General features: G+C 38.6%; 1 protein-coding gene across 1 annotated transcript; it reads left to right on the top strand.

The window, feature by feature from the left end:
* Window positions 1-11,443: 11,443 nt before the first annotated feature.
* On the top strand, window positions 11,444-12,367 carry LOC102857238 (olfactory receptor 1013-like). Its single transcript, XM_006900440.1, has one exon. The coding sequence runs from the start codon at window positions 11,444-11,446 to the stop codon at window positions 12,365-12,367; it is 924 nt and encodes a 307-aa protein (XP_006900502.1).
* Window positions 12,368-12,761: the final 394 nt, after the last annotated feature.

The following is a 12,761-nucleotide window of genomic DNA, read 5'->3' as shown; positions in this document are numbered from 1 at the left end:
AGCAATGGGTTCAAGTGTCTCAGAGATTGTGAGGTTGGCACAGAATAGGACAGGGCTCAGATCTCTTGTTTGTTCATAGGGTTGTTATGAGTTGTACGCGTCGACACCTAATAACAACAACAACTTAATGGCCTAAAAGGGTTGTTTCCTCGTGGTGTTAATAAATAGTCTTAAATATACCACTGACTGTCAAAACAACAAACACATTTATCTTGGAGGAAGTGCAACCAGAATGCTCCTCACAGGCAATTGAAATTTTGTCTCGCTTATTTTGGCCATATTTTCAGGAAGAACAAGTCTCTGGAGAGAGACATTATGCTGGGAACGGTAGAGATGCAGTGAAAAAGAGGAAGGCTCTCAGTGGACACAGTGACTGCCACAATGGCCTTGCACATGACAGAGATCAGGAGGATGGTACAAGTTAGGCAAGGTTCAGATCTGGTGGTCATAGGCTTGCTATGGCTCTTGTTGTTGTTTGTGGTCAAGCACAACTCACAGCGACCCTAGGAACAAAAGACCTGAAGCATTTCTATAACTATTGTCGTTTCTCAAAGTTCATAGTTTCCAGAGTCATGTTACTTAGGAAGTGGAAAACCCAACAGGATCTGAGGCCACTATAATTCCTGGTATGTATGTTCTAGATAAAAGACAAAGGATATTATGTCTCGGCTGGTATTTTAATGCATTTATGTTAGAGTACACTTCGTTAGAAGAGGAGACTTTTTTTCTTCCTTTGGAAATCTTATGAGGAGGGACTAATTCAGGTCAAGAGATAGGTTTGGCAAAGAGAGTTAACAAAAAGAGGAAGTTCTTCAATGAAATGAATTGCCTTGTGATCTCAACAATGGCCTTAAATATTTCTGCTACTGTGAGGATGGCATATGCATGGACAGTATTTCAATTGTTATAAATACTGTAACTATTGGAAACTGATTGCTTCTAACAACAGCAGCCATTTATGTGATCAAGAAGAAATTATTGCTTTTCCTTTGCTATATATCTCTTGGTTACAGATAAAATATGAAGGGATACAATTTTATTTTAGGAAAATAAATACATTTTAAATAAAATTTTATTCTATAAGAAGAGTGGGAACTCCGGTATGGAGGTGTGGAACCACCAGAGGCTCCAGTGAAGAAAAGCGGACAATTTCTTCCTGTGTGGTTTATAACCTTGGAAACACAAGGCCAGCTCTGAGTCCCGACTAAATGTCTACGTTTGTTTTTATTAGGTTTCATCAAATCAACTAAAACTAACAGCAATCCTATGAACACCACTTCTGAACCCTTCCCTGTCCAGTACCAATGTCACTGTCTTGAACATGCTCAATTCCAGGTTACAGTCACTCCATTACAATTTTCCTCTTTAACTGATCCTTTACTGTTCCCACAATGATGCCTTTCACCAAAGACTGGCCCCACCTGATAATATATGTAAAGTATCTGAAAAAATGTTTTACTAGCCTGAGTAGAGGACAAAGATTCTCACCACTGGACCAATTGGCAGTGTCAGGATGGATGGCGAAGAGATTGAGATTGTTCACAGCTTCAGCTTGCTCGACTCCACAGTCAACACCCTTGGCACCAGCAGTCAGGAAATCAAAAAGCGTATCGCGATGGGAAAGTCTGCTGTTAGGGACCTCTCTAAAGTACTCAGGAGCAACAGTGTCTCTCTGGAGACTAAGGTGCGCCTGATACAGGCCATGGTATTTGCAATCGCCTGTTATGCATCAGAGAGTTGGACAATGACTAGGGAGGACAGAAGGAGAGTGGATGCTTTTGAGCTGTGGTGCTGGAGAAGGGTACTGAATGTACCATGGACTGCCAGGAAAACAAACAGATTTATCTTGGAGAGGATTAAACCAAGCTACTCCTTGGAGGCAAGGATTCTGGGGCTTCGTCTGACATACTTTGGACATGTTGCCAGGAGGGACGGGTCCTTGGAGAGGGACATCATGCTTGGGAGGGTTGAGGGACAACGCAGGAGGGGAAGACCCTCTATGAGATGGATTGATTCGGTGCCTGGGGTAATCGGGATGGGTGTGTCAGAGGCGGTGCAGTTGGCACAGGATAGAGCAGGGTTTAGAGCTGTTGTGCATAGGTCGCTATGAGTCGGAAACGACTCGACGGCACATAACAACAACAACATACTTGCCTCTAAGAAGTACTCTGGTTGCACTTTTTCTAAGATAGACTGATTTGTTCTTTTGACAATTCATAGTATATTCAATAGTCCTTGTCAACACCATAATTCAAAGGCACTACTTCTATAATACTGATTCATTATCCAATTGTCAGATGCACATGAGCAATTGGAAATACCAGGATTAGATATACTTGAGTCTCTAAGTTGGTATACTTGGTTTTTAACATTTCAAAGAGATCCTCTACAGTAGAATTGTCCAATGCAGGACATCATTTGATTTTTTTCTTTTTTACTTGTCATCAGGAGTGTTCCTTATGGATCCATGTAAAATGAAACAGATGTCAACGTCTATCTTTTTTCCATCTATCATACAGCCTCTTGGCTCATTGTTAGGCTTTTGGTTCCTTGATGTTGCTACGGAATCTAAATTGAAGGCTTTTTGATGTTTTTCAGTAAGTATTTCAAGTCTTCTTCACTTTCTCTAAGCAATATTCTGTCCTCTGCATAATGCAGGTTGTTGAGGAGTTTTCTGGTGCCACACTGTTCATCATATTGCCCAGCTTCTCAAATGATTTGCTTAGCATTCAGATTGCATATGGACAGTGTTTCTTTGTTCTGTTGCTGCTTTTGATCTAGGTATATGTTTTCCATAAGCAAAATTAAATATTCCAAGATGCTTATTCTTTTTCAGTGTAAGGCGTAATTTATTTTGATCCATACAGTCAGATAACTTTGCATGGTTCATAAAACGCAAGTACACATCTTCCTAGTATTCTCTGCTTTAAGCTAAGATCCATTTGACATCAACAATGATTTCCCTTGTTTTATGGTCTCTTCTGAAATCCTTCTGAATTTCTGGAAGTGTCATATTGATGTACTCTTCCAGCCATTTTGAATAAGCTTCAGCAAGTTTTTACTTGCATGTGATAGTAATGCTTTTAATTTTTTTCTTATTGTGTAATGTCGAGTCACATGTGACTGGCACAGCAGATTGCCCTTCCTTCTGCAGAGGAGAATCTGGTGGATTTGAACCTTATGCCTTTGGGATTGTAACACCACTTCTTGCCACTAGGCCTTCAGAGCTCCCACAAGTGATGTTTTTCTTTTTAAAATAATTCTCCTGATTTATTTGAATTTAAAACAAATAAAGATATCCTTAGTCAGTTTGCCAGGTAGCTGTCTTCAAATTTCTTGGCATAGATTTCTGAGTTGTTCAGGGCAACAATTGCTTGTTGAAACATTTCAATTATCATTCCATAATTTTCAAGGATCTTGTTTTGTTTTTTTTTACCAGGGCCTTCAATGCAACTTGAACTTCTTTCTTTATTATCTTTGGTTCTTGATAGTATACTGTGTAATTAAATGGTTCAATGTTGACCAGCTTTTTAATTGACTGTTTTCCTTCCAGATTCCTTTGAAGCTTCCTGAGTCATTCAACATTTTGCCTGTAGAATTCTCCCGTATTGTAACTTGAGACTACCATATTGTAACTTGAAGACTAGTTTGATTTTAGTTCTTTCAGTTTCAGAAATGATGAGCTGGTTCTTCCCTTTTGGTTTTCCAACTTCAGTTGTTTGTACACTTTTTTATAATACTTTGCATATTTCTTATTAATGATCATAATGAGTTATTTAATGAATTATTTTTTTAAAAGTAAAGATAGACCTAGAGACAGCAAAACAAGAGTTAAATAAAATTTATCCTAAAAATGCATATTTCTAAGAAGGAAATCATTCCCTCGCCATTATCAATGAGTATGAACAATCTAATGTGATTAGCAGCCTATCTCGGTCTGGTGCAGTAGATTGTTCTAAATGACTTTGCTAGTCCCTTGCTTTTGATTTTTCTCAGATGATGGGAAATAAGGAAGGTCTCATGTCAGTGTCTGGATATCTACCAGATCTGAGGCTGCTTTTAGTGCTATGGTCTGGACAGGACTTCTGGCCACCTAGTCCAGATTGATTTAAGGGATGAATCATAGAACTTTCTAATAATGACCATCTACCTCTCAGGTAGGTTCACAAAACATGGTTGGTTGATAACCAGAGGTGTCAGAAATAGATTTTGGTAATAGAACATCATTTGTTAACCAAAACCCATTTAACGTATTAGGAAACTTGCAGATGAGATTTATTTCAAGGTCCTTTCAAATAATTCTCTTTTTTACATCCTTGTCAGAAAGAAGTATTTCTGAGCCTCTCCTGACCTAAAAGGTGGCTATGCAGGGTATATCGTTTTCACAGCCTGATATGACAACCAAGAGGGGGAAAAAAGTCATTATCATGCTTTGGAAAAAACCACTACCACAAAACCTATGGGGAAAAAAAATGCATTGCACTAGGAAGCTTTGCAATTAGGGACCTCTCCAAATTACTGAGGAATAATGATATAAGTTTAAGGACTAAGGTGTTTCTGATTCAGGCCATTGTCCTTACAATTACTTGCTATGCATCTGAGAGATGGACAATGAATAAAGATGACTGGAAAATAATTGACAGTTTTGAGCTGTGGTGGTGGTGAAGAGCACTGAATCTCACATGGACGGCCAAAAGGACAAACAGATATGTCTTGGGAAGGGTGCAGCCAAAGTGCTCTTTGGAGGCAAGAATGATGAAGCTTCACGTCACATACTTTGGACATCTTACTAGGAGGTCCTATTCCTTGGGAAAAAAAACAAACAAATATGTTTCTGGGAAGTATGGAAGGTTGGTGAAGAAGAGGAGAACTCTTGATCAGGTGGATTGACATGGTGACTGCTACTATAGGCTCTTGCGTATCAGGAAGTGTGAGGATGGCACAGGATAAAATAGGATTTAGACCCTTGCTTCATTGGATCACTATGAGTCATACTCAACTTGATGGCACCAAACAACAACAGCAACAACATACACTGCTGAAAACATTTAGTTGATTCTTTTTAATGCAGTTAGGCAAACACGGAGTTTTAGGCAAGTCTAAGCTTAATTCAGTCATTTCCTTTCATTTTAAAGGTTTTCTTTTTAAAAAATTATACATAACAAATGAGGAAAGGTAAATTTAGTCTTATTTCTCAGTGTTTTCTGTACATAGAATTATACTTCAATAAACACACTTTAAAGATTTAAAAAAAATCCACTCTGCAATCCTCATTCCATACTTTTATGATAAACATAATGGTGGGGTTGGGGTTGAGGCATGTGCGGGGGGGATTGAGTACCAATGAAGGAGTTTTTCTTTTGCTTTTCAAGGAGAGGAGCGAACAGGGGGGGGGGGTGGGGTGGGCGGGGAGAAAAATGCAACAATGAATGAATGGAATTCCAAAATCTCTGTAGATGTTCATTGAAATGAAAAAGAAATAAATTAATTAAAATTTAAAAAAATATTTACAAATATAAACCATTTCCTCCAATTTTTTTAAAAGATTTGATTAATTTGTCCTGGATATGACTCAGCAACTCTGTAGTAAAAGAATTTGCAGGTGGGCCTTCCAAAGCTGTAGTTGTTATAGAATCAGGCTGCCACAACTTTTCCCCATGGTGAGTTCAGACAGTCTTTCAATTAAGCTGATTGCTTGAGCACTGCATCATCAAGGCCTCTTACAGGTTTTTGTTACTGTGTGCTGTGGAGTCAAGCCAGAAACCAGTCATAACTCTAGTAGGGTTTCAGAAGCAATTAATTGCATTAGAGGAATTTGCCCATCTTTCTCCTGCAGAGCAGCTTGTGGATTCCAACAGGGGGCCTTTGGGACTGTAGGTTACCAGTGCTCCAACACACTTTGTACAATATATGTGTGCTATGTACTTAATGTCTCTTTTCTGTAATGCAAAATAACAGCAGCATGAAAATCATGGCTGATTACATTTTCCACCAAGATTGTTGTTGTTGATTGCGTTTGAGTTGAGCACGACTCATAGTGACCCCAAGAACAAAAGGTCTGAAGCCCCTCTACAACCACTGACATTTATCAAAATTCATAGAGTTTACAGAGGCATGTTATTTAGGAAGTGGATGCCTCTCTTGCTTTCAATAACACGAGCATGAAAATTATGGATGATTATATTTTTCACCAAGGTATAATGATATAAAACATAATGTTCAAAGCAGCATTATTCACCATAGCAAAAACATGGAAACAGCCCAACTGTCCAATGAAAATGGAATGGTTTGAGAAATTATGGTTCAGTCTCACAATAGAATACTACGGAGCACACAGGAGCAATGAGTTTGTAAATTATTACCTAACTTGGGAGGGAATGGAAAGCGTTATGATGCGTGAAAAAAGCTCAGTCTCATAAAGACAAATACTGTTTAAGACCATTATTGTAGAGTAAGTACAAGTATCCAAGGAGAGGAGGGAGCAGAGGGCTGAGGATGGGTAAGGGATCTGTAAAGGGGCACTTAATAGGGTCCCACAATTTAATAGATAGAAGGAGGGGTGGGGAGGGTAAAGGAAGGGGAAAGATCCAGTGTGAAAAACAGAGCAAATTTTTAAGTTAATTAATATGTAAACAAACAACACTACTATCACACTCATGAAGGAATCAGTTTCTCTAGCAACACATTTTTTTTAAATAACCAAAACATTTTTTCTGTCTCTTACTCAATAGGACCCAATTTATCAACAAATGATTTTATTTAATTGTCCTGCTAGTCATTTCCCAATTTAATAAACCCTAAGAGGCTGTAGGAATCTAAAACTCTGGGGACTCAGAAACTGCTATAAAAGATTCTAGAAGAAGCAGGTTTAAACTTTGTAGAGATGATGATTTTGCTCAGAATTTTAGGTAAGTTGCTATTCAGATATTAGAGGTAAGAGAATAATCCCTCGCACAACAGTCTAATAACCATTCACATATCAAGATATGATAATGGGGGACCGAAGAAGCTCTTTTAAAAGAAAAAACTACAACTGCTGCCACTGAAACTGATTAAAAGAGATATTATTTCTTGCTGTTAGTGGCATAAAAAGTGAACATTACAGGAAATGTTAAGGGAGACAAAGACTAAATTAACATGCAAAATTCTATTGGAATCAGTTTGGCCAGTAGCTCTGAAGAAATTAATTGGGATCGCAGAGTAAAATAATAGACAGAAGGAATCTAGAAGTAAAAAAAAAATCAGTTTCATATTTCTATAAGTATGGTACAATTAAGATTTTCAGGAAACATGGGCTTATATTTAAAAAGAAAAAATGTCTTTATAATGACTTAATAAATTTTGAGTAGACAATGTCATTTTATAATGCAAATATATTATCATACAAATATAACCTAATTATATTTGCATTATAAGATAAAATGGGATTTTCATGCTATTAATCCTAATTAGTAGAATAAACAGGACCACTGGTGGTGTAGTCTGGAGGAAGGTACACTGCTAACTGAAGGCTGTGCCTCTCTGGCTGTTTTTATTCTTATTTATTATGATTTTAATGAAAGTTTACAGAAAGGTTGAGTTTTCATTCATTCCTGGATGCTTATTTTCCACCTTCCCCTTCCCAGGCCCCTCTCCCAATTCACTTTGAACAGCACTTCTTATTCCAGATTGCTAATTGTCATTGTTGTGCATATAATGCCTAATTATACTTTACTTCCAGACAGTCCTTTCCTTCATCTGTTCAGTGCAGTGTTCATTATCTCTCCCCTCTTTCCTTTCTTCCCCTCAGCTTATTTTCTATCAACACTCTTACACAGTAATTGTCCTCCGGGCTTCCTGACTCCACCAGTGGCTTCCAAGGAGTAAAAGGTGTGATTGGCAGCCTCCAAAGCCCAGTTAGAGTGTCTGCTAGAAGTCAGTTCCAACCCAAAGACAAGGGGAGGGAGGGAGCAGAGTAAATGTGCTAGCAAACATGGCATGGAAGGCATGATCCTCTGGTTCTGAGAGCAGATAGATTACTCAACAATTTAAGGAAGATTTTTGAGCTGGTGCACACAGGTGAGTTCTGAGAACACACTCTGAATAGGTGATGTCTGTTTTTGTATGACAGGGCAAGTTAGAACAGTTTGTTTTGTGTTTTCCCTTCTATAGGTGATTATATAGTTTTTCAAAGAGTCTCAGAAAGGTCTAAAATACAATTGTTCTTAAATATTGGTAAGTCAAGCACAACTTATAGCAACACTATGAACTAAAGACCTGAACGCTGTATTGTAAACTATTGTTGTTTCTCTATGTTCATAGAGTTTCCACAGGCATGTGGATTAGGAAGTGGATGCCATTCCTGCTTCCAAAAATGCAAAAAAGAGAATCATCATTACTAAAATAATGTAGCTCAGAGCAGAGAACTGGACTGAGAAGATGGGAAAAACAAAGGACAGAGCTTTATGCCAGGCTTCTTGATGGATTGTTCTGTTATTAGGTTCCTGAGAAGTGGTGGCTGTTAGCTGTCATGGAGTTGAGCCCAAGTCATGGTAATATTACCTACAATAGGGAAAACCTTTGACAGCCTTGCATCTTCTTTAAAATCATGAGCGTGTTCAAGGCAATGGGAGCAACTACTGAGCCAATCCGTTTCACTGAGACCCTCTCGCTTGCTTTCATTGGCCTCCACTTCACCAAACATGACTTCCTCTCGTAGTGATTTTTTCCTCCTGATAATATGTCCAAAGGAAGTGAACAAACACTGTTCTGTTGTGATATATAAAGTTATCAATTGGCTAATTTTCACAATAGAACACCTAGTCTTTCTTCCCTGTCTGGATTGGTTTAGAAGCATCATTGAAAACTCTCTACCATGCTTGACCCTGTTGGCATTTGAATTACAAGGGCAAAGCTTCTACCACCAATGGAATAGTTCAGTCATTATAATACAACACATTGACAGATGATGTTGAGAGGACTGCGAGGCAAAAAGTAGCTGTGGCAGCAAGCAGATTTCAACAGCATTTCTTTAAGTTGAAAGTATAATTTCTTATCACTAGGCCACTAGAGCTCCCTAATCTATTAACAATTGGGCATTTTTAATGCATATACCTTTTGAACTAATATGTTTAATCTTTGCAATTTATCCTAAATAAATTATAGGACATAAATGCAGCTATGCAATGTGTAAAGATGCTCACTGCAGCATTCATTATAAGAAATAAATGTAAATATATCAATGGCCCTCTATGAGGTGGGATTGATTTAGTGACTGGGATAATCGGGATGGGAGTGTCAGAGACAGTGCGAATGGCACAGGACAGAGAAGAGTTTAGGGCTTTTGTACATAGGGTCACTATGAGTCTCAAGCGACTCGACAGCACATAACAACAACAACATAAATGGAAAATTTAGTGAATAAATTCTGATCCTACCAGATTAAAAAAAAAAAGTAGCTGTGAATGGGTAGAGAAAGATCCAAGATTAGAGAACGTATATTAGGGTACATGGGGGAACATTAGATGCAAATTTGACCTTTTTCATATTTAATATGAGAAAAAGTGCTACTCCTTTATAGCGGGTACTCTGGTGGCTAAGCTTGAATGGAGTTATACTGCTATGCCAAATGCCACCTGTTTCTCTCATAATTCAAATTTACTAGCAGCTAAGTGGACAGTCCACTGTCAGGGTCCTCTCCAAGTGCCTAAGTGAAGAGATGTCAGTCTAGAGACGAAGGTGCACCTGATTCAGGCCAGGTCATGGTCTTCAAAATTACTTGTTATGCATCAGAGAGCTGGACAATGCATAAAGGTGACAGAAGAATTGATGTCTTTGAGTTGTCACCCTGGAGAAGAAAAGTGAAATCCCTGATACGACAGCCTCTTCTAATCCCAGCTTGGAAGGCTGGGAATTCTCTGTGCTGTTGAAACCATTTTTGAATGTTTGCCAGTCACATTTTGCTTGGATGTGATAGACTGACACAGTGACTGGCGATGGGGGCAAGTGTGTCAGAGATGGTGAGGTTGGATCAGGATAGAACAAGATTCAGAGCTGTTGTTCAAAGAGACTGTATGAGTGATAGTTAATTCAATGTCACATAACAAAAAACAAGAATTTTGCTTACATGTAATATTAATGATATTGTTCATAGGAGGTTTGAATCCACGAGTTGTTCCATGGAGTCGCTAATCGCTCATCTTTCTCCCATGGAGCCTGTCTTTCTCCCGCAGAGACATTTGAACTACAGAGAACACTAAACAGAACAACTATCTCTCAACCACCCCACCAGCACCATCTAAAACTCCATTTACACCCGACTGAGCTCTTCTCTCTTATTGATCCATGAAACTTGGATTCATGAAAAGATGAACAGAGCAGAGTATTTTTCTAGAGCTAATATATCCATCCACAGCATGCTTTTCTCCAGTTAGTTGCTTTTTTCCTCACACATAATTCCTAGAACAATCCTAAAGAGTCCAAAGCAATTAGCAAATTGATGAAGAATTATTTTAAAAAGTAGTAAAACTCATTAAGGAATATCTATCTATCTATCTATCTATCTATCTATCTATCTATTATCTATCTATCTATCTATCTATCATCTATCTATCTCTATATCTATCTCTCTATCTCTCTATCATCTATCTATCTATCTATCTATCTATCTATCTATCTATCTATCTATCTATCATGTCCTAATGGTTATGTTGCCATTTAATATCTAAGAGACAAAGATCAAATATTTCCTGCAGTCACAGAATAGTATCCTAGAAAGAAAAATATCTCATTCCTCATATTCAATCTTTATAGACATTTGTGCACAAGTATCTCTTTTGGATAATTAATCTGAAATCTATGTCATTGCTGTTTGTTTTACCCTTTCATCTACTTTTTCTTTTTAAATAACATTTAGCCTTATCTAAAATTATTCCTGTGCATTAAAAAATGTCTCTTTATAAAAACATTAAAAGCAGGAATAACAACACTGCTTAGACACGACCCTTGGGGTGAAAACGTTTGCTATTTTGGAAAAAAAAACCCAAGAGAAAAATAGTTCTAATGTTAAAGATACATCTAACTGAAATAATGTATTGCGAAGGAGCTCTAGTGGCCTAGTTGTAGAAAATTGAACTGTAACCCACCACTGCAAGATTTGAATACATCAACTGTTACAGGGAAGAAAGATGAGTAATCTTCTCCCATTCTATTTGCAACCCCCGAAAACCAGGAGTCAGCTATGCGTTGGTTCTTAATCGATGACAATGAGTTGTTGTTATAATATCTTGAGATTCAGAGGCTTCTCATCACTTTTCCAAGTGAAGATTTCTGGTCAAATCCTCCTCTAATATCATTGGTCTTGACCACATTAGATGTTTCTGGTGCCTAGAATGTATTCATTTGATATGAATTGGGGGAATGAAACTCTTTTCTACTCCATTTGTAGGTAAGGTGTTCGTTAGCCATGGAGAGAGGCAATCACACCGTGACTGAGTTCATCCTGATGGGTTTCACAACAGACCCCGTGATGCAGTTGGTCCTGTTTGTGGTGTTCCTTGGTGTGTACTCTCTGACTATCCTGGGAAATGTCACACTCATAGTGCTGATATGTAATGACTCCCGGCTTCACACTCCCATGTATTTTTTCATTGGCAACCTGTCATTCCTAGATCTCTGGTATTCCTCTGTCTACACCCCAAAGATCCTTGTAACCTGTATCGCTGAGGACAAAAGCATTTCCTTTGCAGGCTGCCTGGCTCAGTTCTTCTTCTCTGCTGGGCTGGCGTATAGTGAGTGTTACCTGTTGGCCGCCATGGCTTATGATCGCTATGCGGCCATAGCCAAACCTTTGCTTTATGCTCAGGTCATGTCAAAAAGACTGTGCATTGATTTGGTTGTATATTCCTACACCGGAGGTTTTGTCAATGCAATAATACTCACCAGCAACACATTCACACTGGACTTTTGTGGTGATAATGTCATTGATGACTTTTTCTGCGATGTCCCACCACTGGTGAAGTTGGCGTGTGATGTGACAGAAAGCTACCAGCAAGTACTGTACTTCCTCTTGGCCTCCAACGTCATCACCCCCACTGTGCTCATCCTCGCCTCTTACCTCTTCATCATTGCTGCCATCCTGAGGATCCGCTCCACCCAGGGCCGCCTCAAAGCCTTCTCCACCTGCTCCTCCCACCTGATCTCTGTCACCTTATACTATGGCTCTATTCTCTACATCTACTCTCGACCAAGTTCCAGCTATTCCCTTGAAAGGGACAAAATAGTTTCTACGTTTTATACTGTGCTCTTCCCCATGTTGAATCCCATGATCTATAGTCTGAGGAACAAAGATGTGAAAGAAGCTCTGAAAAAACTCCTCAAGTTAACATGACCAGACATGGGGGTTCATACTTAGCGTTCCTGTGAGTCAATACAGATCAACTTTCAATGGACATCACTCACTAATTTACTCATTGCCCTTGAGCCAGGTTTTCAGAGACTGTTAATTGCATGGGAGGGGATTATCCATCTTTCTTCCAAGGAGTTGCTGGTGTGGTCAAACTGGCAGAAGAGTTTAGCCTTTACTTTAGCAACATAATTCCCTGTGGACAGCCTATGACACCAGAGTTGGCATAGCTTTCTCAAATCAGTGCTAAGTGGTAGTTGGATGCATTAGAGGAGAGCTCGGGAAATGAGTTTTAGAGAAAACAACAACAACAACTCTTTTTCATTAAAAGAATTCATTGAAGAATATTTCTTTGTTGCACGGTCTTTGTTCTGAGTTA

The sequence above is a fragment of the Elephantulus edwardii genome, unplaced genomic scaffold (assembly GCF_000299155.1).
Source record: "Elephantulus edwardii isolate Elephantulus edwardi_28Jun2011 unplaced genomic scaffold, EleEdw1.0 scaffold00284, whole genome shotgun sequence".
NCBI classification, from domain to species: Eukaryota; Metazoa; Chordata; class Mammalia; order Macroscelidea; family Macroscelididae; genus Elephantulus; species Elephantulus edwardii.
This window is presented reverse-complemented; position numbering and strand designations above follow the sequence as displayed.

Excerpts from the sequence above, each read along its gene's own strand:
- LOC102857238 (XM_006900440.1), top strand. The coding sequence starts at position 11,444 with ATGGAGAGAGGCAATCACACCGTGACTGAGTTCATCCTGATGGGTTTC.